General features: G+C 44.2%; 1 protein-coding gene across 2 annotated transcripts in view; it reads left to right on the top strand.

Moving 5' to 3' along the window:
- Window positions 1-26,223, top strand: part of MYO1D (myosin ID) — a 163,838-nt gene that overhangs the window by 68,043 nt on the left and 69,572 nt on the right. For both annotated transcript variants that reach the window (XM_075722696.1, XM_075722698.1), the window contains exons 16-19: window positions 1,449-1,656; window positions 16,932-17,155; window positions 18,299-18,443; window positions 19,030-19,134. In XM_075722696.1, the coding sequence (XP_075578811.1) occupies window positions 1,449-1,656; window positions 16,932-17,155; window positions 18,299-18,443; window positions 19,030-19,134 (682 nt within the window). The remainder of the gene's footprint in view (window positions 1-1,448; window positions 1,657-16,931; window positions 17,156-18,298; window positions 18,444-19,029; window positions 19,135-26,223) is intronic.

Here is a 26,223-nt window from a genome sequence, read left to right as displayed (position 1 = left end):
GCGGAGCAGGCCTGTTTAATAACGCGTGGGTTTGCACTGCTACTCTGGTTGCCTTTTTTTTTTTTTGTTTTCCCTAATGTAAATGTCTCGAGGTGGAAGATTTTCCCAGGGAATTAATTATTGCAGGAACATTTTCCTGATGAGAATAGGAAAGAGAAACCAGCGTAAAATATTTATGTCCTGTGTGTATGTGTATTTGAGAGAAGGAATGCTTTTACCAGCCAAGTATAAATGCAAAACCTTCTTTTGTGAGTCTGAAGAGGCTTCTTTTTATATACCTGTTTAATTTATCAGCAGGATCCCTGTCTGTGTGCTGTAGCCCTCACGCTGATGGCGTTCCCTGCTTAGACGCTGTGCGCACCTCCATTTTTTCCCCTCTTCAACAGCTTATTCAGCAAGGCTAATTTGATGAATGAAAGCGACAGTGTGATGTATTTCCATTCAGGCTTATTTTAGTCTGTTTAGTTACTCCTGCAGTGCACCCACTCCCCAGTAAAAAGGTTTATTGCTGCATCCATTTAATAGTAGCTGAAAATTCTGAACGTCTAAAACATTGAGATTGATGCTTGACTTGGATCGTGGAGTTTAAATAGAGGAGTGGTTAAGATTGCTGCATGCTTGTTTTATTTAGAACATGAATGCGGGTACTATTACAGTGAAAATGTCTATTACATTTCTGATTATGTCCATAAATCTTAGGCAGAAAATTCATTGTTGCCTTTTGCAAATGTCTATTCACCTAATCAGCACTTTGCGAGGATGGTAAATCTTAGAGAGGGCAGAGTCTGATGCAGTTATTTTTGTGTTTGATTTGTAGTTGTCTTGGTTCCAATCTGCATTCTCTCTCTTAGTGTAAAAAGGAGATTGGAGAGTAAGGATGGGAGGGGATGATTGAACAACGGTTACAGGCAGCAGTGGTGTTTGCACAAGCGGTGGCAGTCAACTATCTGCTGCTTTAGTAAATAATAAAATTTGATAGAAGTGGCTACTAAAATGATGAACAAGAACATTATTTGCAGAATTTTTAAATCTAGGTTTTCTGACTGAACAATTGATTACAGCTGGCTTCTTATGCAGAATGTGAGCAAACCAAAGCTTTTCTTCCTTGCAAAAAAATTTAAAATTGAATGCTAAAGTGTGAATAATAGAACTGCCAAATCTGCAGGAAGACAATGGTGAGGTTTGTCGTGTTGCATCAGTTCGGTGCTGATGAAATAAGCTTCTCACAGTATTTTTTTTCAGTGTCTCACAAAATCACACTTCTCATATTCATTCTCCTTGGATTTTGAGGATCATGATTCCTACACAGGATGTCTTGAGGCTCTTTTATCTAAAATCAGTTTTATTAGAGTTTAGATCATTATTATTTCTAAAATGTGTTGAAGGTTGGCCTTCTTGAGAACCTAGATGACAAGTTTACTTCTGTAAATTGTACCTTGTAATTCCAGGTACAAGATGATCTCGGAATTCACTTGGCCAAACCATGACCTCCCTTCAGACAAAGATGCTGTGAAGAAGCTCATAGAGTGTCACGGATTTCAGCACGATGTTGCTTATGGCAAGACCAAGATTTTCATCCGCACGCCTCGAACTCTGTTCACCTTGGAGGAACTGCATGCCAAGATGCTTGTGAGAATTGTCCTCTTTCTCCAGAAGGTAAAGCTTAGTTTACTGCATTAAAAATTCAGTTCAAGTTCCTTAAAACACCTTTGCTGCCTTTTCAGCCTCACTTCCAAAAGTGGCAAGTCTGCGCAAATTCTAGAATGCTGCAGTTTGATTACTGCTTAATTTTTTTAAAAGCTTTTCAGTAGTGCTCTCTGTAGCTGCATTAAAGTCTTGATGTGGTGTGATGTACCGTGAGCTGTAGGACCTATAAGATTATTGGATACTGTTTAAAAAACTTGCTCTTTATTCAGTGGAAGTAGGCTACTTAGAAACTTACAGGAACTTTTATGGATGAATGTATGAGAGTGATGCACAGTGGATGTTGAGACGGGCTTATGTGCCTAAAATTTTATTAGTGGATCCATAGCTGGTGGCATATATCAACTTTAATGGTAAAACTCTTGTGGGTGCAGGGGAAGACAGAGTGAGAAAAGGGACTGGGAAAACTCTCCCCAGTGGCCAGCTGGGAAAAGAAGGGACAGGATCCCCAAATGAGCATCCTTTTATCAGGACCTGAGTGAAATCCCTGTTGTTTTTTCTCATGATACTGTTAGTGCTGGCTGGAGCATGCAAGGACTGGGGCCAGATTGGGGCCAGTACATATTGGTTTGTTAAGCTTTGAGTATCCATATTATTGAGTCCCCTAATGTAAACCAAAAAATACAGCCAAGGGGTACAGCAAGAAGGGGTGATTTGCACACTAGTGGCAGTCACTTCCCATAAGAACCTGCTACAGCATGCAATATTGGGGTTTGCAGGTGCAAGCCTGGGAGAGTTACAGCACAGGATCAAGGGCAAACACTGCTGCAGAGGCTCTGGAAAACACTGCCTCAGCAGCTTGGGCGAAAGGGTAACAGGGGGAAAGGCAGTCTGCGGAACAGAAAATAGGAGGTCCTTAGCATTGCAAAGGGTAAGACACCTAAGGCACTGTGCAACAGGACCTGTGCACATCTTTCCTCTCTGAACATGGGATTTGAGCTTGAGATCTTTCTGGTTTTACCCTTAGGATAAATAATTTAACATTCTGTGACTTGAGGGCAAGCACATTCGCAGACTTTGCTTACGAAGGTACTCTTGTAAGCCACAGGAGTTTGTTGTGACTTGGCTAGCTCCTAAATCATTTAGGTGCTTTTTGGGGCTGCAACAACACAATAGAAGCTGGTTCTGTAACCTCAAAAGCAACCTGCACTGGAGGGGAAAAAATACAAGAGCTGGTTTTAGTACTTGCTGAAAACGGTGTTCTGTATGAGTGTGATCTGTCTAGCAAAAGAGCAACAATTTCTGATTTTGGCAGCCACAGAAATGGTGGAACTGACTTCGTCCTAGCTGGTAGGGACTGTTGACTAGTTCAAGGTTTTTAGAAATGTATTTCTTAAAACACATTTTTCCTTTGTCATTCTTGGAACTCGGGAAACAACAGAACTTCTGAAAACCTTTTTGCCTGTCAGAAATAGAAACTGCTTGACAGATGGGTATAAAAACTTCACAGAGAAAAAGCCTGCTCTAAAGCCATGCAGTTACCATAAGTTTGCACAAACTTTCTAAACCTGATGGACTGAATTGCTTTTGGTGAAGACTAAGACCCTGAAGGAAAAGTTGTCCGCTGCAAGCTTTAATAGTTTTGCGAAACACTCACATTTCTTGTGTTTACAATGCATTTGATCTGATTCCCTTTCTGGAAAGCAAAACAATTTGACCAGTATGGAAGGGGAGAGTGTCAAGTTCAGGATTGCATCTCTGTTTGTATTTGTTGTGCCAGGTTGCATGTTTATCTTTAGGAAGGAATTTTGTAAGTTTTGTACATATATATACATATATATGTGATTAGTTTTTCTGGAAATGCAAAGCTCAGGCTGCTTAAAGGATGCAGGACCTGCCTGTTTCTGAGCTTTGTGGTTCGGTGTTTTCTTTCCTTTTCTTTAGCAGTGTTCTGCTTGCCCTGCTGATGAACTTCACAGCAGCTTTCTTGGACTACTCGTCATCTTCTTCCAGGTCTCTTCCCTGGAAATGGCAGCATACTTTTCCAAGAGAGGATTCTGGCTTATTGTTTTGGAGTGAAATGGGGCTGATCTGTGGGGCCCCCTCATACATCTCCAGTAACGTTTTTCTGGATTATTAGTTGCACTTCCACTGTGCTCGCTCTGGTTTCTTGGGAGGAATTCCCCAGTCTGCAGCCACATTTCCAAGCACGTTGGTCTTATTCCGTGCATTCAGCGAGTTCCCTGGGCCATGCCATTAATCTGGAGTCTCTCTTTCTTCCCGTGGTGGTATGAGGCAAGTTAATGAGTTCCTTGCTGAATAAAGCTGCAGGGGGGACACCTTGCTCCCAGGTGACCCCAGTTTTCATATTAAACGTCTGAGGAATTGAGAGGTGACCTTCTTTGAAACTGAAAGGTGCAGTTACTGAAGAATAATTTAAAAGGTGCTGTGGAAACAGATGATGTCTCACTGCAAGGTGAGCACTGAAGCTTCTCTTTCAGATAACGTCCACCGAACAGTGTGAGGCACGATTTTGACAGCAATGTCACTTTTTGTGAGTTTGGCCTTTCCTTCAGATGGAAACTTCAGAATTATATAGTCTGGGCTGTGGTCTGGACTGGGCTCAACAACCTTGGAGGAGAGCAGGACTAAAGATTTTTGCCTCTAGAAGGCAAGTGCCTGGTTAGGAATAATGGATCAACTCTCTGGCTCTGTGAGGGATTTTGCTGTAATGGTTTTGTGTGGCATCAGGCATGCTGAATTAGATATAGAATGACTATAGTGCTTTTGGGGCTTCTCTTATTGCAACAATCAGCAAAAGTGACAGAAGTTAAATTCCTGGTGCGCGTTGTCCTATGGCTTCACAAACCTCCCTCCCCTGCTTTCTCCTCTCCCTGGAGTGGAGAGGGACTAACGTAAGTCTACATGGAGATGTCTTTCTCTTCTGCACAAAGCATTGAAATAGGACAGGTGGAGTCATCTTTTTGTTATTTCTCTCTCGGAAATCTCTAGTGAGATTCTAATTTACCTAATAAAATAATTGTGGGGAAAAGGCAGGCTCTTTCTCAAGTGCTCAAGGTACTGAAGACTTTGAAGAAAACTGGATGGCCAGAGCTCCTTCTCTGTAGCTTAACCCCGCTGTGGTTCACCTGTGTCTCTGTTTATACTTACTGATGTTCTTCAGCCAGGCTCTAAAATGCTTACAAAGTGATGGAGAGGAGCTCTTTAGAGTCCTGGAACTTGCAGCTAAAGACAAGAAACACTAATGAATCTAAATGCTTACTAAGCAGCTCGTCAACAAAAGAGCAGGTGTCGGGTTGGTGTCTGTCGGTATGTGATTAGATACCTTGTATGTGTTAGATCTGGCTGGAAAATGCTTGAATTTTTTCTTCCCTTTTCTGTATTTCTCTTGTTTTACTGTTAGGTCTCATTCTCCGCTCTGTATCAGATCACTGTGTTCATGCACCAGCCGTGCTCTGCTGCCAGTAGATGGGGCAGTTGGAGACTGGCAGTGCCGAAGAAGGAACAATCAACACAATAAAAAATAAAATCAGAATAAGGATCTGAAAAGGCCTTCTCTATACTCTGAAAGCATCAAGGAAATTTTGCCTGTATCTTAATTCCTGTTCTCAACTTGCTTTCAGTTGTTCTTGAAAAAGCTCACATGAAAATGTAATTCTTGCTGCATTTTCCTTACTTTAGTTTTGCCTATAAGAATCAAAGGCCGAGTAAGGCAAACTGATACTTCTGAGAGTCACAAGATTGTATCTGAAAGGAAAGGGAGATATTAACTTGATTTAAAAAAAACAATTGAGCCTTCTGTTGCGTTGGACTTCCTCAAATTTGAATTTAGGAAAAGGAAAAGAAAACTGGCGATAAAACGCGTTGTTGTGACAACAGGCACTTGTGTGATAAAAACTGAGGGGAAAATGTAAGGCGCAGCCTTAAAAGCAGCTGATCACAGGCTGGGGTCCAATAGCATTTTTCTTTGCACAGGAGTGCTTTTACATCAAAGCAGGATCTGTGTATCACGCATATAGCGGTTCTGTTTCTTGGTAGCTTTAAATGTACATCTTCATTTCTAATGATATATATTATGTGGTATATTGCTGTCATACAAATCACAAGACTTTCAAAAAGAGATTCAGTAATTATCTTAAGAGCTTCTCCATGTGAGTAACCCTTAAACTGATGCTGGTTCCTTTGTTTAGCAACGATAAGAATTTGCTTCAGATGAGTTTGGTGGAATTGAATTAAAACTGACTTCCAGTTTAAGTAGGTAATTTTACTTTCTTTTGTTCCACGTCTCCTGGATGTCTTCTCCTTTAGCTTTATATCCAATGCTCCTTTTTCTTCTGTGATAAAATGTTAGTGGCATTCCAGGCTGTGATTTTACTTCAGCCTGAGCCAAGTCGGTAAGCAGATGTGATGTGATCTAACCGTGGCAACTTACTGGCTCCAGGAGAATTTAGCAAGTGAGAGCTGTCCGGTATTAGAAAACCCATATGGCGGTGGAGACATCGCTGTCGGAGTCAACTCCAGTGGTCATTTTAGAAGCACCAGCTGAGAACATCACTGCTTTTTATGTGCTGCATTTGAGTTTATTTACTATACCTGTGGTCTTGCCATCTATATGATTGTCTTCATGAATGCAAATGGAGCACCTCTAATGTTAATAATAAAAATAAAAAATAAAATTTTAAAAAAGCAGCCATAAAACCCAGTTGCTTTTTCTGCCCTTGGAAGCATTCCCACATATTCATTAGCTTTGCAGAATAGTGCTTTGTTCAAGAAAAAAAGCTCAGCCAGCCAGCACGTGCGGTATGCAAAGATGATGTATCTTGTCAATATAATTTAGTGCACTATTTCAGTGTAATTTTATCAGACCAGTACAGCTGCATATGGTAATCGCTTCACTAAATCTTTACTGCCTAATGCAGAGGAAGCAAGAATTGTCCTTGCATTGCAGCCCAGCACCTCCTCGGACAAAAATCCTTGTGCGCAGAAGCCCTGTAAGCCCGGGAGGTCAGCGCGGCTGGAAGGAGGCAGCGCTGGCCCCGCTGCATGCTGTGGGTATCGTAACGCGTCCTCGTGGCACGGGCGAGCGGCCCCTCCGTGCCCGTCCTTCGGCAGCGCGCCGTTCGCCGCGGGCGCTGGGGTTTGCAGAGGCTGCTCTCGGGAGAGCTGCCGCTCGCAGCCCCGCAGCTGCAATCACCATGGCAACATTCCCCGAACCCCGTGGAGGAAGAGCGAAAAAAGAGAACCATGGCTGACTTGTCATAATTTAATGTTTCACCTTCCCTTTCTTCTCCATCCCCATGAGTCCTTAAAGCCTGGTGCACTGGGAAGCATTAACCACAAAGGGAAGCTTTCACTCTGACAAAGGCGGCGTTTTCATGTCAGATTATGGACGGGCAGCAGTAATCTGATGAGGGCTTCGGTTCAGTGACCCAATAAAAGGTGATGCAACACGTTTGCCATCCGGACTCAAGGCGTTTGCCATCTTGAGGGAATGTGTTTGTGAAGTTTTGAATATGAGTCAAAATAGGTATGTAATTACATGTGGGTTTGTACTGTGAGCTGAGGCTTTGATCTTGAGAAGCTTTGGCAGGGAGAAGCCGTGAAAGGAGATGCCGTAGCTCCTTCCAAAGGCGCAGCACATGGGTGCTGTGAAGGACCAAGTAAAATGAAGAATTGGATGTAGCGGCTGTGTTGACAGTGCACTTGCCGGTATGGCCAAGCTGATCTCTTAGCGGACTGATCCAACTGCTTCTCCCATGCTGCTTGCTTCTGCTTGTCGGCTTCCAGTGAATGCATTGAGGCATCTCAAACTCAAAAGCCACCTTTACCCCCCAAACCAACAAAAAAGCCCTACTTCCTACAGAAAAAAAAAAAAAAAGTCTATTTTCTGCCAGTTTAGCTCCACAACCAGCTCACCTTCCTTCAGATGAACATTCGTGCTGGTAAAAAGGAGCATCAGGGACATGCCCATGGGGGAAAGCAAAAAGGGGAGATTTGTGTCTTACCCTTTCAGCAGCAGGCGCAGTGGGGCACCTGGATACTTGCTTATTATCTTTTTCCTCCTCCAGGAAATGCCGTGAAAACGTGCTCTAATCTAAATAAATGTAAATGCCTGTTTACTCTTGAGCAAGGGAGGAGGAGAGAGGGTACTGTGTATGTGCATCACTATTTAAAAACATGGTCCAGCAATATATGGATAGCAGGGCAACTGCCTGTTCCAGGACTCTTGTGTCCCAGCTTTGAGACCTTGAGCTTCATGGCTGTTAGTCACCTTGCAACTTGGTTTGTTAACGCCCATGCATGTAGGGAAAAACAATAACAAAAAAAAAACCCCTCAAACTCTTCCCCAAGCCTGTTGCCAGCATTGCAGAGAATACATTTGTGCTTTGGTGAGGGCATGAACAACTTCAAAGCTCCCAGCAGCAGCGGCAGAGCAGGTAACTGCCTGATTCTGTAAATGCTTCATCTTGGTCTTCTGCTTTTTGCAGCGCTGCTTGTAAATTCTCTCATAAATGATGACTGCAAAGCCAGCTGCAGAGCCTGCAGTTAGGTGTTAATGCTGCTCACTGCTCGCTTGTTCAGGTTTTGCTTTACTTGATTTCCGTTTGCAGAACATGTCGGAAGGACTTTAAAAAGAATCTAAATTGATTTCCCTAATGGATCAGAGGAGTGGAGGAATCCTGCGTCCCCATGTCCCTCGGGAAATCTGAGTCTCAAATGTGGGTTTTTTTTTTTTTTTTTCCTCTCTTGAATGGGCTTCTTTCAGCAGACATCTCTGCAGTCCCTGGTTTGTTATGCAAACTTTTTGTAGTTCTGATCTCGTAAATTGAATATTTCAGGCTCTAACTCTGTCCTTTCACGGTTTTGGTGGGTTGGTTTTTTCATGCTCATTCATGTGTATCACAGACAAATTGGGAAGACCAGATTCTGCAACCATTGCTACTGATGCTTCCTTTTTTTTATGGAAGGGAATTACTTTTTGTCATGCCTGAGCTTTTCATTTTTGAAAAGGTACTGATCTGCTGCACCTCAAGATGTCTTTAAGCCTCGTTTGAACAGTAAAAATGCTGCCAGTGTGGTGTAAAGGAAAGCAAACACAAATAGCATTCAGCAGCCTTAACTTGGAAAAGATCTTAACTTAAGATGATAGTAAAAATACCAGGACCAAGTGAACTGTGCCTGTATAAGGTAGAGATGCACCGACAGTTTCTGTGCGTATCCGCTTTCCCAACAGGACACTGCAGTGTACATCGCCGTCCCTTTGACCCGTGGGGCTGGGTAGTGAGCTCCTCACGCTGGTTCTGCGGCTTTGGGGCAAAAATAAGCGTATAGGGATTGATCTGTGCTTGCTGAAGTATTTCTGGATTTTTTTTCCCCACCATGATTAAAACTGTCCTCCCTAGCAGAAATGCATGTTTTAGTGGCGTTTGTGTCCTTTAGACAAAGGTAAGTAACATTTTCTAGGTCTTTGCATGGCTCTGTTTTCCCTGTATCTGCTCTTTGTGCCAGAAAGGCAGGATGTCGCTGTCACAACTTCAGAAGCGTAGACAGAGCTTAATCCTCAGCCACTTCACTAAATAGATGTAGGCTTTAAACTGCAGCAGCTGCTGTGGTGCGTCAGACTGAAGGTCCGTCGGGACCACCGTCTTGTCTCCAAGGAGAGAGGACAGCAGCAGGGCAAGTGTGCATCATGCCTCGCCTTAATACTTCCCCAGTCCCTTCAGGCATTTGGACTTGGGATGACCTCAGCTGGGCATGGGTTTTTGTGTTCAATAACACCTGCTGGATTTCTTTTCCCTGAACTTGTCCTCAGATACGTGCCACCAGCTTTTAGGTTTTGTAGCCACCTTTGGCAAGCTCAGCTAACCACTGCATGGAGAGATCTTGCTTTGTTTGGGTCCCTGCATCTGCCACTTGATACCCACTCATTCCTGTACCGACAAGGCAGGATTTGCTCAGGACTCCGAGAACGTCTGTCACGTCCCCTCTCAGTCCTCTTTTCCCACAGAGAAGTGTCCTAGCTTACTTAACTTCTCCATGTTGGAGAATATTCTGTGCTTCTGGTTGTCCTTGCTGTCTTTACCAGCAATAAAACATTGAAGATCATGAAATGACCTGTATTTTGATATCTTCAGCAAGAAAAACTCTACCTTGAATTTTCATGGGACGAGAGAAGGTTCCTGCCTTCTAATGGCAACACCCTTGTTCTGGTGATTGCAAACTTCTCTGCTTCCTTAATACAGGAGCTCTGGCAGTTCTCTTCATCTATTCATATAAACTTATCTCCTTTCTCCCAACATCTTCCTTCCCTGGTCACTGCCAGAGGCAGGAAATCCTGGAGAGTGCAATGCAGATGGAGTGATAGGACGCCCTTTGTCAGGACAGTGGGGCGCTGCTAAGGGCACCAGATGGACCTAGCAACTCCTTGCGAGTAGGACGGAAAGAGCTTTCTGGAGGCTTTCAGGCTGAACTGCAGCAGCAGCAGCTCAGGCTTGGCCTCGGAGGAAGGTGGGTGCAGCAGTATGACATTTGCTGCAGCCGTTGCTGAGCAGCAGAACTGCAGGAGAAACCCCGAGCGGCTCTGTCGGGGCTCCGCATCCAGCGCGTCACGTGTGCGTGCGTGAGTCTCACGTGTGCGACTTGCTTATCACCAGTGTTCCTTTGATAATTATGTTTATTATTGGACACGGTCTTGTTAGTACAATCTAATTAATCTCCGAGCGGGACCCTTCTCTCTTTCCTGGCTCGTGCAATATTGTTTCTATTAAGCAGAGCGATAGAATGAACACCGTTCAGCTGACTCATGTGAAAAGAGAAAATAGCATTTAGTAAATTAAGCAGCTCTTCCCACTCGCTGTTTATATGCTCCGTAGTGTAATCTATTAGAATGGGGAGGCTTTGTTTTAAAACCATTTGCCTCAAATTGTGGTGTGTGCAAGGACCCGGTGGGTGCTGCGTGTGAATATTGGCCACTCCGTCATAGCTGTGCTCTGCAAGGAGATGACCCCTTTCAAAAGCAATCAGGAATAGTATCATTAAAGCTTGCTTCAGATTTGAGCATTTATTCAAACTGCAGTGCCTCAGAGGACCCTGTGGCAGAACTGCATCAGCTTCTGCGCCGCACTATTGACTTAAATATTTAATAACCTTTCCTGTTTGAGATCCTTTAAAGCTGGGCAGGAAGGTTCACGCCTGTGTGAATTTCTAGCTAGGTTTTGTTTTATTCTTTTCAGCTCGGATGCCTGGAGGGTAGCTTGTGCTGGGGCAGCATGAAATATTGATCACGAAACAGTTCAGGCTAGTGCGAAGGAGGCCTGGTGGGAGGCGGTGTGCTGTGTTACAGCAAGCATGAAATAGTTTTCTAAGGTTTAGTTAGTTGCAGAACTGCTCAAAAATACAACACTGGTGTTTAATTTAGACGAGCTCAGTTTGATTGCTGAATTCTGGGCATTTGCTTGCCTGTTCGTATGTTTAGATTGCATGCTGTGTGGGTTTTCTTTTACATTTGCAGAGATTGCAGCATCTAGGTCAAATCTGGATTATCCCTTTTTCCATGGAAGAACTACAGGCGAGGCGATCTCGGCATTCTGGGCGCACCCTGTCTGCTCTGCTGGTTTTCCCTGGGCTTTGCAGGGCCCATTTGATTGTTTTTCTTTCTTTCTTCCTTTTTTTTTTTAATGGGAAATTCTGAGCTTGAAAGCAGACTGCTGTCTGCAGACGAGCCTGTACTACGTAGATTGATATACAGGATTTTCTGCTAAGGTGATGGACTTGGTCTGTGTTAGGTTTCTTTAATCTTAGAAACTTTGCTAGAAGGTCACTGAGGTTCTAGAGCTGATTCTAAAGGCATGTCCACATCTCCTTTTCCATTCATTTGATTAAGTTATTAAATTTTAATCAAAAAACATGTGAATTAAGCATACTTCAGAAAAGATTTCAGTACTTCCCATAAGATATGACTCTTGGTTTGGATGAACGCTCTTATTTCTTTCTGTGCAAGCCCTAGATTCAGAGGCTGCCAAAGCAGCTGCCGCACTGGGAGGAGCGGACCGCCGATGGGATCACTGAGCACCCAGAGCCGTTGAGGAGGATCTCTCTTGGTCTGGAGTTTTTCGTGGTCCCAGTGGTCACTTCCACCTCGCTGGCCATAACTGAAGGAGTAAAAGGGACAGTGGTACAGGAAACAGCAAGGAACTCTCTTAACTGGAAGGAACCACAGAAATATATGCGCTTTCTAATGTTCAGGAGTTTTGACTGAATTTCTTGTGTTGTTCAGACTTTCTTTTCCAACCTTTTCCTTTCTCTCTATCCATCCTCCTAGCCCTTTAGTCATAATTTCACTTGCCCTCTTAATTTTTCTTCACGTGACCTTCAGGAGGACAAAGCGTAGAGGAGAAGGCAGAGGTATTGAAAGAGATGAGGAGAGACCACGGGTGGGGACTGGATGTGGGGAATGTTGTGTGTTTTGTTGTTTGGTTGGTTTTTTAAAGCCTAAAACCTCCTTTTCTTTCCATTTTCAACATGAGCATAGTTATAAGTCTCTGCTCTTGAGTCCTTAATTTCCTCATGGTCCCCTTCCCTGCGTACACACGTGGAGCCAACACATGCTGCTGGTTGTTGCCCTTCCTATACCCTGCCCTGCCTCGTCTCCTTGGGCAGCTCTTCTTGTAGGGGACAACCTATTCCATAGCATGTCCTGCACGATGTCTCGCTCTTGCTTGGGCACGAGGCACTGCACTAATTGATGACAAAATCAGTTGCTTTGGAGTCTGCTCTTCAGCGTGTCACTTTGAAAACTATCATCAAACTTTTCTGCAAGCCTGGCTTCCTATGGGTTTGTCCTATGCTGCTGACACCCACAATGATGACAATTGGTTTTCTTCTTGTGACTGCTTCACCACCAGTACTCCCAATCTTCCTCATCATATCCTCCGCTCCTTCCCTTGTGTCCCGCACACACCTCCACCTTCTCATCCCCCTGAAATACTGCCAGATCCTTCTGGTATGCTCTACCTGTTTGGCTTGGCATGCAGTCTCACGTGGCTGTGCCTGGCTAGGAGCTTCGTGTGTGCTGGTTGGGATTTGGAGATCAAAGAAGGCAGATGGCTCTTGAGCTCACTCTGAAGCGTTTCCAGCAATGTCACTCTCATTTGAAGCACTCTCTGCCCTGCTGTTGATTTTTCCTGAAAGATGTGTGGTTTTGACTCTTCTGTTCCTCTGTCAGATTGGGTTGAAGCTGGCTAGAGGTCAGAAGATACCAGGGCAATCTCGAGAGGTCAGATGGGGACAGGGTTATCTTTAGTCTTATTTCTATGGGAAGCCAGGTTAACCAGAAGTGAAAGCTACAGAAAGGTGGCAAAGGAAGTATCATTTTATTCTTGCCTGTAGGAGGAATATGGGGCACTGCGATTCTCAGGCTTGTTTACCCTGTCCTTGCAAGATTTGCTAAATGCAAGTGCTGAAACTACCAGCTTGCTGGTGTGGAGCTTTGATTTAAGTCCAAGCTGAAAGCTGCTCACTGGTTGTCGAGTTTCAGAAAGGTGATGTGCGTGAGCTGTCGAATCCTTTCTGAACTGTGTAGGAAAATGACTTGGACAGTATCTTATGTACAGAGGGCCAAAAGAAAGAAGGAGAATCCTGGGTGCACAGCTCTGCTTTCTGTTGGGTTTTTGGTGTGCTGGTCTCCTGTATTTGGCCATGGCTCTACCGTTGTCCTCCAGCATATAACAGACAAGTAGCCTTTGCAGCGTGAGAATCTGTTAAATGCCATGATAAACTTAGCTCTGGAAATTTGATTTTTTTTATTTCATTTTACAGTGCTTAATGTTCCTGAGTTACAAACTGGAGGTGGGGGGAAGAATTGATTGGAAAGGTACATCGAGAGAGGTGGTGCTCTCCCATATTCAAGTCCGAGTAAGGTGTGTGTTGGTAGGAAACACTCCAGCACCCTCATTTGCCTTGTGTATGGTTCGGACCCATTGCTCACAGCTACACAATGCAGGGTACACGAAGTGGCTGCTGAACAAGGAGTTTGTTGCTTTGACAGCCTGCTCTTGTTTGTGGGTTTGAACGGTCCGTGTTTCTGGAGGAGCCTGCTAGGCTGTCGGGCAGTCAGCTTGCCTCGGCAGTTCAACGTTACTGATGGACTGCTTTAATCAGAAGTGAGCCCCGTGGTTGAAAAGAAAAACACCGAGCCAGAAAAACAATTAATTTTAAAAATATTTGTACCCCATTCCCAGGGAGAAGTTTATTCCTATCTTCGGCTTTCTCCTTACGTTTGGGAGGAGCTGCCATTGGGGCTATTAGGAAGGTCCTTACTAGGAGTGAGGTTATCCAGTTATGACAACTTGATTTGAGGACATGCTTTTCATTAATAGTTTACTGCTTGCGTGTAGCCAAGGGGCATGCCTCAGCTGGATAATTGGATTTGGAAGGCTAGTGTTTGTAGCAATTGTGACACTTCTTGCTGTGAAGCCAATTTCTGCAGCGATGCAGCTGATACAACATCGGGGCAATCTGTTACAGCGCCTTTGTTCCACGGATGTCTGACTGGTGTAAGAAATAACCACAGCAAGAGACTTTCCTCAAGAGCATGCCTACTTCAAGCACAAGGAAGCAAAATCAAGACCTTGTTCTGTATCTAAAAACAATTCAAAATGCTTTTGGGAAAAACTGACAGAAGTGAAGCTCTACAAAGTCTCTAGCAGCTTACACAAATTTACCATGCATGTTGTTTTCTTGAGATCCTTTATAACGTCCAGAAGGCTGTTTAGCTGTGACCTCGAACCCTTTGTTGCTCATTTCTATTCTTATTAAATTAAAAAATGAGAAGTTGGCAGCAGGTTTTTACCCAGTTTATCTTGTTTACTGTCCATACGTTCCTTGCAGGTACATTTTGTGACACTTCAGTCTATGTTTAAATGTCTCAGGCAATCCAAGTCTTCTCCATTTCTCTTTAAAAAAGGGCACAAATTACACAAAATACAAATTATTTCATCCTAGTTGCTGATTCTGTCAAATTCATAGTTTCTGAATCTGATATGCCCTCAGACATGGCAATGCTAGGAAATGGAAATGCCTTGCGCACTTTGGGTGAAATCCACGCCCTGTGCAAGTCGGTTTTAGCTTGTGGCTTCAGGAAGCCCTGAGCTTCTCAGGAGCTCTGATGCCCTTTATATAGCAATGTTCTTGTATCTCTTTGTGATATGCAGGTTATATAGAACTAAAACTACAATTACAATTGAGTCCACTAAAAGTGACTGCTAAGAACAGCACATGTGATGCAGAGGATGCTGCTTTCCCTCAGTCTGTCTAATGATTTCAAAGAATAAATAAGGACAGTGTCGTATATTATTTTACATGCATGCAGTGTTGAGATTTTCAGTACCAGTCCACTGTTTACCATTTACCTCACACTTTCTCTTCCTGCCAGCTTTGTTTGTCAGGTCAGTACGGCAGTGTGCTGATTTTCTGCCGTGGTTACAGGGACTGCTTTTTGTGCTCCCTGCTCTTACCTTGCCCTTCGCTGTCCCGTGTCGTGCCTCACTTCCCCAGCGCTTCCTTGCATTCTCTGAAATAGTCTGTATTCCCACACCCTCCTTAGGAGAGTGGATCCTGGCAGGGGCTGGGGTCTGGTAAGGAGCGCGTTGCCTTCGGTCCCCTTGCATGTTGAGTTGTTCCCATGGTTGCTTGTTGTGCTTCATTTTCCTACGCTTTGCTGTCCAGCATCATTTCTGCCTTCCTCTTCCTACCAGCAAAGTGCAACGTACAGTATAGGACTGAGCTGGGCTCCAGCTGCTTCTCAGCGGTATGGGACTTAGCAGCTGCAGTTCGGTCTTCACCATCTAAATGTTCCACAGAATGGGGTAGGGTGATTTCATACTCTTTCAGACCAGTTGCTATCTTGGAATAAAGTGTTGGAGGTTGTAGGCTTACAGTCAGTTTGACAGGCTAAAGTACAAGTTGAGGGGTGGATTGGCTCAGCCTTACTCTCGGATGTTTGGGCAGCATTGTGTCGGGTCTTGACTCTGTTCTGGTGTGCCAGAGCACAAATGTGCTTTACGAAGCATCGAACGCACCAGTGAAGTGCTGGGTGCTCAAGCAACTCCCCAGGCTCTGCCAGAGCTACGGGATCATGTCTGTCATGAACGGGAGATATCCCATGCACGGACAGTGAGGCCAAAGGAGAATGAGGAGGGGTTACTCTGGCAGAGGTTGAAAGAAGAGAGTCTTCTGCTTTTGAGGGGTTTAGGACCCAAAATTTCTATTTTCTCTTTGAATTTTGAGTGTATAGAGAAAAGCATCCCCTCACATCTGCTATATTGCTTGCTACGTAGTTTTTTTCAGCCACATGTCAGGATTATCAGTAAAGCTGTCAAGAGAACCTTTGACATCAGCTTCATAAAACGAATATCATGTTGGAGACTGCCTCAGGTAATTAATTCTTCTGTAAATAGAAGGCTTGATATGCATCAATGGTGCTATGGGATGTTTCTCAAGAGGGAAATAAACTCTCCAGCAGAGCCCGTAGCAAGCAGTGAAGCGCTCTTTGTATGCAGGAGACTCGTTATCCTTCCAGTTTAATTCTACAAGGAAACAAAAATACAGTCTTCGTCTTGGCGGATTATATTAGAGGGAATGTACAGCTGCTGACGAACCCCTCGGGGATGCGCATGTCAGCTCGAGAGCGCTCAGGTGAATACGCGTTTTGCTGGTTACAGGATAGAAACGGCACAACCTGCCCAGCCGGGCTGAGCGCCGCCGTGCTTTGTCGTGCATGGGCTCTTCAAGGTAGCAGTTTGTAGCACCGCACAGTCGCGTCAGCACTGCAAGCACTGAGTCCCGGAGTGCCTCTTTGCACGGGATGTCGGCAGAAGTCCAGAACACGGCATGTTTCCTGCCTGTGGTACTCTCCAGGCACAAATAAGACTCGCAGTGGTGCTGGCGGAGCTGACCTCCTGTCCAGCAAGTTGGGAGGATATCATTTGTATGGCATATTTGCTTGCTTTTCAGCACATGGCCTGAATAGATAGTCCCCAAAATATTTTCAAAGCAATCTTTTTTAATCAGTGTTAAAATTGTTTCTCGATACACTGGTAAACACAGTGTTTTTTCAGTGATGTTTTAATTGGATTTGGTTGGCACAGAGAAGTCACTTCCTTTAAAATAAAACTAATATATTCATGGATTTGAGCAATATAGGAGTACAGAAAGAAAAAAATATCCTGCTTTTTATTGCTAAAACTGTCTTCTCCACTGACTCTTAGGTTTGGAGGGGCACTTTGGCTCGCCTTCGCTATAAGAGGACGAAGGCTGCCCTCACAATAATCAAGTATTATCGCCGCTACAAAGTGAAGGCCTACATCCATGAGGTGGTCCAACGCTTTAACAATGTGAGGCTAATGAAGGATTATGGCAAGCACGTGCAATGGCCCACTCCACCGAAAGTGCTGCGCCGGTTTGAAGAGGCACTCCAGACCATTTACCATAGGTACAAAAAAACCTCTTGTCTTTTCAGTCTAACCTAGAGGAGTGAACAGCTACTGCTTGTTCCACAGAATTGGAAAAATCACTGAAGAACATTAACTGGACATCATAGATGAAGATGTCAGTGGGTTTGGTACCCTTGTCTAGGCAAATAATTATTCTGTTCCAAAGATTTAGTTGGGACGGACATTGTATTTCCTTCCTTGGCCCCTTTCTGGTTGGTTTCAAAAGAAAAGAGCAGCTGCTGTTAGATGGGGGGAGAGAAAAGGAATCTTTTTGACTTCATTGAGACTTCTTATAGTAAGTCAGTACTTTTCTGCATTAGAATAAGCAATATTCTACTATCTACCCATATTCTATGTGCAGAAGAGGTATCTTATACCTTTATTACAACTTCCTAATATCTGAAAGCTAGTGACTTTTTCTCTGGTAAGTTGTAGACAAAGAAGTTACAATTCCAATTTGGAAAACGATGACTTCTGAAAGTCACTGAACAAGAGAAATATTGGCTGGATAGGGCCTCTAGAGACCTCCAGTCCAGCCATCTGCTTGAAGGGGGATTACCACCAGCACGGGATCATCTCAGCCTTGTTTTTACCCCAGCTGTCTCTTGAAAACCATCCACAACCTATCTGGGTAGAGAGTCCTGCTTTCTGAATAAGCTTAATTATCATAACTGCAAAATTTTAGTTGCTAAAAGACTTTTCATAGCATTAATCTTGGAGACCTGGTGTTGCTGCTGAAGGCTGGAGTGTGGTATGGACTTATGGATGGGCTACCCTGCACTGTTTCACGTTACAGTTGGTTAGGTTTCAATTGCAGGGCCAAATTCAGCTATTAAAGGGGAATGATGTTGTAATTGAGCCAAAAAAATGGGCTTGCAAAAACTTTATTGCAAACAGATGTGCCAGTAGTTGACATCTGGGTACGGGACGAGGAGTATGCCAGCCAAACTTGTTAGGAGTCAGAGATGATATGTGACTTTAAAATGGTAACTGATGTTTCCAGCTTTATGAATGCAATGGAAGGACTTCTTTTCCCCCTGACATTTATAGTCTGGGGATGTCCTTGTTGTGCTGATCTGGCAGAAGTAGTCCTCATAGCGCCTGGTACAGACTGTGGAACTGATTCAGGCGTTTTGTGGCAGGTGGAGAGCAGGCGAACTCATCCGGAGCGTCCCACCAGAAGTCCTACCTCAGCTGAGGGCCAAGGTTGCTGCCATGGAAGCGCTGAAGGGTCAGAGAGCTGATATCGGCCTACAGAGAGCATGGGAGGGGAATTACATCGCACTGGTGAGTACAAGTGAAGTGATCAATGCAATGGCTGGGGCTTAGGATGCTAAAAGGGTGGAAATTTGAAAAAGTGGCTATTGTTTTTTTGGGAGGGAGAAGTACTTTGAAATTTCCTCCGTAAATGGGTTTATACAGTTTCAGAGTCTTTGACTTCTACTGCACTAGGAGTGATTTTTCTGAATCCTATTGAGCACGACGAGCAGCATTAACAGATAATGAGTAATGCCATCAGCTGGCTCTTCAAATGGCCAAAGCTAGGCAAGAAGTCAATGTAAAACTAAAATTGTAGATATAATGGGATGTTAAGCAATAGCATAAAGTGGAGAAGAACAAAGAAATTCTCTCTAGGCAAGTTGCATTGCTTCCTTTTACTCCGTCCTTCCTTTAAGCATTTTGTTTTGTTAAGGCTTTTTTTCAGAAAGCATATGAAACTCCAGACGCTCTGCCGCTCTTCAACGAGGCAGAGACTGGAGGAAGCCTTTGGATGAGGTGGTGCAGCCGCAGTCCTCTCTGGCCCGCCATGACGTAATGCGATTACTTTCTTCGGTAAGCAAGAAGAGTTACGTGCCTGTCTTTGCCCTTTCAGAAACCAGATAACCCTCAGACCACGGGCTCCTTCATCCCTGTTGCCAATGAGCTGAAACGGAAAGACAAGTACATGAACGTTCTCTTCTCCTGTCACGTCCGCAAGGTAACCGGCGTGTGCGTGGTCTGCAGACACGTGGGCTGGGTGGGGAAGCTTCTTGCGGTCGAGGTGAAACCTTGGGAAGCCACGGGCCAGGAGGTGATCCTGGAGATGCTTTAGCAGACGGCAGTTCAAAGCCATCCTGCTTCAGTGTCAGTGATTTTTTTGATGGATACGTAAGTGAACCTATTGCACCAAAGGGTGCTTGGTTTGAGTGGCTTCTGTGGCCTCTTCATGTCGGAGGCATGAGTAAATTCGCTTGATTCTGTGTAACTGGTTTGGGTCTGACTTTTTTCATAGCAGAATGGGTTTTTTTGTTAAATTGGTTGGAAGGTTTGAAAAACTAATTAGAAAAATGTGCTTGCATAATTTTTTATGAGTAGTCCATAATGATCTGAATGATGCTGGTTTTAAATGTCTGTCAGGAGAGGATATTTTGAATTTTACAAAGCCAACAGACAAAACCAATTTCAATGGCAGGCTAGGGCTGCTGACGTTCAAGTGTTTTTGAGAAGCTGTATATTCTTTTTAATTATTTCTAAAAATGTGCTATTGCAGTTGGTCTCCACTTGCCAGAAGTGGAACCTGTGCGTGATTATTGTTTATGATTCTGCAAATATTATGTTTAACAGTAACAACAAAATTCATTTTGCAGCATAAAATCTCACTTTATAACAAAACTTCTTTGTTAGTGGTAGTGAGTTATATTATTTATTCAACAATGACTTGTGTGTATAAAAATAGAAGTCTCTTATTGCTTTCCAAACAAAAATATTTCATTGGAGTGTTCTATTGCTTTCGACATGTTCTCTTGAAGAGCGTGGTTTGCTAGTTGAATGAGCGGTTTGAGTGAATATTGGTTTATTGTTAAGATTAAAGGAGGATCGGGCGAGTCTGGATCCAAACCTCCTCTTTACGATCTTGCAGCAGTTTGCCTGAAACCTCCGTTAGGGACAAGGGGGTACAGGAGAATTTCCCCCTGGCTTTTTTCATTTTAGGCTGAAAACAAAATAATTCCTCTTCTAATTCATTTAATGAACTAGTTCCAAATTGTTACTGTTTCTAGCTAAACTGGAATAACTGTAAAAAGACAATATGCACTTCTTAAAGATGTGATTATAGGAAATGTTGTCTGAATGGGAGTGGAATGACGGCGCGGGGAGTTACTCGGGGTGCGCAGGGTGTATATTATATGTATACCCGGTGCGGGAGTTTAATTTTGCTCGCTGTTACACAACTTTTAAGCTTTTAAGTCCTTATGTTTCTCTCGCTTGCTCCTGATTCAGCTTTGAAGGACAATCTCCTGGGCAAGCACAGGGGAAAGCAGATTTCTGAAACGCGGGTCCATACCTTGTCCTGTTCAGTAATTGCAAGCACAGAGCTCCTACCTTTAGGCAAGTGTCTGAGCAGTTCTTTTTTGTTTATGGTGTATGAAGAAATCCTTGAGCGTACGAACAGGCCTTGTTTCTGTACATTGTGTTACTGTGTTTACCTGCTGGAAAAATCCCATTTTCTGTGGGTGTTTGTTGCATTGGTGTCCCAGCACTTCAGTAATAAAAGCAGTCTGGAGACGGAATACTTATTACATATCATAAAGTGGATTTCTTCCTGAGCCTTAAAGGTTACCTTTGGTGCTTTGAGAGGTGAAGAAAGCTTTAGCTTACCATGGGTGCTTAAAAAAAGTAGCTCAGCTGAAATAGAAAATACCGCAGAGACTGCGAGGTTATAGAGTTGCAGTTTTGTGGTTTTTAAATTACCTTGTAACTTTTTTGATCTTTTTAGAGGTTAAATTGTTGGTCGCTTTCTTCTATCAGAGAGGTCAGGCTTAATCATCTGCTTGCCTGCTTAGTTAGGGATACCTCTGCATGGCTTTTGAAATCACCAGTAAAGGAAGCACAGGCATGAGCACGGCAGTAGAATATCTACGTGCAGAGACGGGGGGCTAAGGTAAGACAGGCGGACCTGCCGCTGCCAACAGAAATGTGCACAAAGCCACGGGTGATGGGTCAGCTGGCACGGGGGAACCGCTGCTCATCCACAACCTGCCTGTGCCCGAGTCTTGGGGCTGTTAATACTTTTTGTGGTCTTCATTCTTCAGGAGCTGTATTAGACAGAAAAAATATAGCTAAATTTAGTGAAAATGCAGCATTTCCTGTCGGAAAACAATGGTCTTAAAGAAGCAAATAGGAGCACCTCTCCTCCGAAAAATGGATAAAATCATTTCAGCATTGCTGTTGAGGACAAGACTGCAGCTTTGCAGGATCTTTAATAATGTGTGTAAGCCTGGCGATTTCAGTACCTCTCCATGTTCAAACTCAAAAGCAAATGACCCCTTTCAAATCCGTGTTTGGATGTAATATCTTTTTGAGTGAACCGTTTGTCTTCCTTCTTGTATGGACAAGAAATGTCCAGGCAAGCCTGAAGTGAACAAAGGAGAGAAGGCAAACAATCCTGAGCTTTGAAAGCTAACAAGACAAAGATATTTCAAGATTTACCATTTCACTTTCCAACCAATGCGCTCCTTTAGGTAATCTATTATGCCTTAAATTTGAACATCGGATTTGCAGACTAAGCAACAGTGAAGACTGTTGTAGAGCCTGTAATCAACTTCGTGTTTTGACTGCAAGAACACAGCCTTCACCCTGAAAACGGCATTAGCCTTCTTTTACTCTTCACATAAAACAATTTATACCCTAAGCTGTCTTTTTAAAACAAAGGCGTTTCTCTTGTCAAAAATACAAGCTGTAGCATTCTGCCTCTTACCCAAAAAGAAATGGCAGTCTGAGGGTCAGCCTTCAGTGCTGTGGGGCAGGGGGAATTTCTTCTGATTGCTACATTCTTCCCTTTTCTTTTTTAAAAAATAAAGAAATGAAATCATAAAGTTTCTTCCTTTTTGCCTTATCCTTCTTTAACTTCCCCATGTCATACCAAATGTTTTTTGCACAAGTGTGGCACTTGGTGTTAGCGTGTGCAGGCTGTCTTGGTGGTCAGAGCATTTGAAAGGAAGGGGCTTTCACTGCAGGGAGGTTTGTCAAATTTCTTATGCTAAACCGGCTTTGTTGGGGATTTGCGAATTGGCTGTTACTGTTTGTTTCTCAGCTGAAATTTGGTTCACACAGAGCTTTAGCAGGGGACTGAAGAGTGAGTTGTAGAAATGAAAATGTAATTATCAGATGATGTCATTGCTTCCCTTAAATAATACTCTTTAACAAAACATCAGGCCACAGAATAAGGTTGCTCAAGTTCATTCATGGTATATTTTCATGATTCAGCTTATTGATTCTGGAGCAAAAAATGTGCTGTTATTGCTGGTCCCTTAGGCAGGCAGGAAGGTGTCACTGTTAACAAGAGAGCACTTTGAGTTCAAATGTTTTCTTTCTGGAACAGCATCAGACTTCCTTTGCGGCTTTCAGTAAGGTACCAAGTCATCACGCCAGGTGTGAAGTAATTCTTGACTGTCAACAGCAATGTTAGGTGGCTGCTCTTTAAAATTTTCAGATAATTGCAGTCTAATATGCTTCTTTCCTTGGAAAGAAAAGAAATTAAAAGGATAAGTACTGGGCAACTTGAATAGACACAAGTTATCAACATTTGAATAGACAATCGTTACCAACGATCTGGACAAGGGGACTGAGTGCCCCCTCAGTAAGTTTGTAGATGACACCAAGCTGGGTGGGAGTGTCGATCTGCTGGAGGGTGGGATGGCCCTGCAGGGGGACCTGGCCAGGCTGGACCCATGGGCCGAGGCCAGCTGTGTGAGGTTCAACAGGGCCAAGTGCCGGGTCCTGCACTTGGGTCACAACAACCCCATGCAGCGCTGCAGGCTTGGGGAAGGGGGGCTGGAAAGCTGCCTGGCCGAAAAGGACCTGGGGGTGTTGGTCGACAGCGGCTGAACATGAGCCAGCAGTGTGCCCAGCTGGCCAAGAAGGCCAACAGCATCCTGGCTTGTGTCAGGAATAGCGTGGCCAGCAGGAGCAGCGAGGTGATTGTGCCCCTGTGCTCGGCGCTGGTGAGGCCGCACCTGGAATGCTGTGTCCAGTTTTGGGCCCCTCAGCACAAGAAGGACATTGGGGTGCTGGAGCGTGTCCAGAGAAGGGCAACGGAGCTGGGGCAGGGTCTGGAGCACAGGGCTGGTGGGGAGCGGCTGAGGGAGCTGGGGGTGTTCAGCCTGGAGAAGAGGAGGCTGAGGGGAGACCTCATCGCTCTCTACAACTACCTGAAAGGAGGGGGCAGGGAGGGGGGTGTTGGTCTCTTCTCCCAAGTAGTTAGCGATAGGACGAGAGGAAATGGGCTCAAGCTGCACCAGGGGAGGTTTAGGTTGGATATTAGGAAAAATTTCTTTATGGAAAGGGTTGTCAAGCATTGGACCAGGCTGCCCAGAGAGGTGGTGGAGTCCCCATCCCTGGAGGGGTTCAGAAAAGGGGCAGAGGTGGCACTTGGGGACATGGTTTAGTGGGCATGGGGGTGTTGGGTTGGTGGTTGGACCGATGATCTTAATCCTTTCCAACCTTAATGATTCCTAGTTTTTACTTTCATTATAAAGAATCCAGCCACCAAGCCAGGAAACATGAAATTGCTACTCTCCCCTGAATTGGTTTAGTGGTGGACTTGGTAGTGTAGGTTAATGGTTGGACTGGATGATCTTAAAGGGCTTTTCCAACCTAAACGATTCTATGATTCTATAAGCCTGGAGTTCATGTATTTGAAAATGTTTATGTATAGAACTTATGACCTGTAAAATATTTACTAACCATTAAATTCTTTGGGACAGATTTTTTTTTTAGCTGATGATTGACACTGTTCTAGTGAAGTCAAAGAAGTAATAACCAACTCTCGCCAGCCAGGGAACTGCTCTTGAAGTATTGATGACTGCTGGTAAAGTTTTCTTTAGCTTGAGTGCGTGGGGTCTTAATTTCAACAGCTTGAGATGAATAATAACGGGTGAATCTGTTTGGACCGAGGCTTTTATAGCTCCTTTTATAGAAGGTCTGTGAAGAGACTTTGAAGTCTCGCTGATGGGAGGTGCATGTGCTTGCTTTCTCGCAGTAGGTATCGGTAGAAGCAGGTCATTTCTGCCTATGGAAAAATACATCTTTTCTGAGCATTGTGGTGCTCTTCATTTTTTCAAAGGAAATTTTCAAGTTTTTTGCCTTGGGAAACCAAATGCATGTTTCATACAAACCACCAGATTTTGCTGTATCACCTAGGAAACAACAGTTTCTCTTTTTTTTGTTGTTTTTTAGAATAAGGCCTTTCTTCCCACTTTCTCCCTTGTCATTTGTGGCACCAAGCTCCCTTGAGAGGACCGTCTCTTCCAAAGCCCGGTGCCCGGCGGTGCCTAGAGGCCCCTGGCAGAGAGCTGAAAAGCTCATTTGGAGGTTTTTCTGCTATAGGCTGGACTTTCATTTTTGCCCATAAGCTAGTCAGGAAGCTAAATTAAGACTGATTCACATTTGGATCAACAAAGATATAAATAAAAAATGCCCAGAAGGTGCAGAGAACACAATGCTAGGAAGGGCTGTTCTCCGGGAGGGTATAAGCTGTATCTGAGAACATAAGGCCTGTCTCTACTCCTACAAAATCCAAAGAATAGTGGCATTTGCAACGGTGCTGGCATTTGTCTGAACCTCTTCTGTGCATGCTTCCCAACGTGACAGTTTACTTCTAAAAACACAGCATGTATTATTTACATAAATACGCCATAGATGCATGAGACACCTGAAGCAAAGCGATTGCTTGGAAAATGCTGGAAAGGACAGGCGTTCCAGGGCAGCGAGGATTTGCTCTCACATACGATAAGCTGCTGGACTTCCCCTTCGTTACGTCTCTTTAGCTGCTCAGCTGAATTTACTGTTCGGCGTGAACACTAAAAACAGTGGGTAACCACAAGAGAGAAGTGGAATTTAAAACATGTTTGTAGAACTCCTGCATTATTATATTGCTTTGTGAAAGCTGGGGATGCTTCCCATCCCTGCTCTGTGGGCAGCGGCTGCAGGACCCTCTGCGGTGGGGCGGCTCTGGTTGCACGGCTCGGTGGGCTCCGCTCCCTTGGTCACCGTGGGCTCCGCGCTGGAGGTGGGCACGGACAACAGGGAGGACGTTGAGATGGGAGCAACAAGCAGAATCGCGGCAGTGAACAGGTGGTGGTGTCAGATTCCTTAAAAAAAATTTAAATAAATCAAAAAGACAATGTTTGGGAACTGTGGCCACACAGCATCAGACCTGAGCTCTGCGTGGGGCAGCTCACAGCCTGACAGACTGGAGAAGCCTTTGCTTAAACGCCCAAGACATGGAGCGTGGCGTGCTGTAAGCTGCGCGGCCACGTTACGGTTTGAGGAGCCTCTGCTGCGGTGCTCAAACAACTCAACATGTAGCACCAGACACTCCCAACCTGCTTTCTCTGAGCCATTCAGTGTTTCGTAGCCTTTATCTTTCTTTTTTTCCTCCCATTCATCTGCTTCCTAAAATAATCCCAGTTATTCAGCATCTCTTCCGGTGAGATTTTCCAGGCCCTCAATTATTTTTTTTTACCTTCTCTGAACCATTAGAGTCTCCTTCATGTTCACCGTCCCAGTGCTTCACACACTATTCCAAGTGAGACCGTGGCACCCGGGACATGATTCCCCGTGCTAGTCTTTACCGCATGCTAACGCCTTGCTTGTTTTCAGCTGCCTCGCGTGTTTGTGCCAAGATTTATCCAGAGCTGTCTAAATCATCTTCAGTTACTTTTTCTGAGTTGATGCTGTTAACTTAAAGCTGTCATATAGCTCTCCAATTTGCATTTTTTGCCTTTATCTGCTCTGAACTTTGCCACTCTGCTGCCTGTTGACAGAATATTTGAGTTCTCCAGTTGTCTCCTGACTTCACCTAGGAAAATCCTATTTATGTTCATCCACCTCATCACGTCTTGCCCTTGTCTACCTTTCTCAGTTGATTAATAATGTCTCTGTGACCGTGGTACACCGAGGACTCCATTTTTGCCTCAGTGAAAAATACTTTCTACTTTGTGTTCTACTTCCTCGCTTGCTTTTGACAAAACTTTGCATCTTGTGACTGCTAGTACCCGGCCTCTTGGGGCATCTGAAAGTCTAGATG

Source organism: Pelecanus crispus, chromosome 18, assembly GCF_030463565.1.
Source record: "Pelecanus crispus isolate bPelCri1 chromosome 18, bPelCri1.pri, whole genome shotgun sequence".
In the NCBI taxonomy this organism is placed as follows: domain Eukaryota; kingdom Metazoa; phylum Chordata; class Aves; order Pelecaniformes; family Pelecanidae; genus Pelecanus; species Pelecanus crispus.
This window is presented reverse-complemented; position numbering and strand designations above follow the sequence as displayed.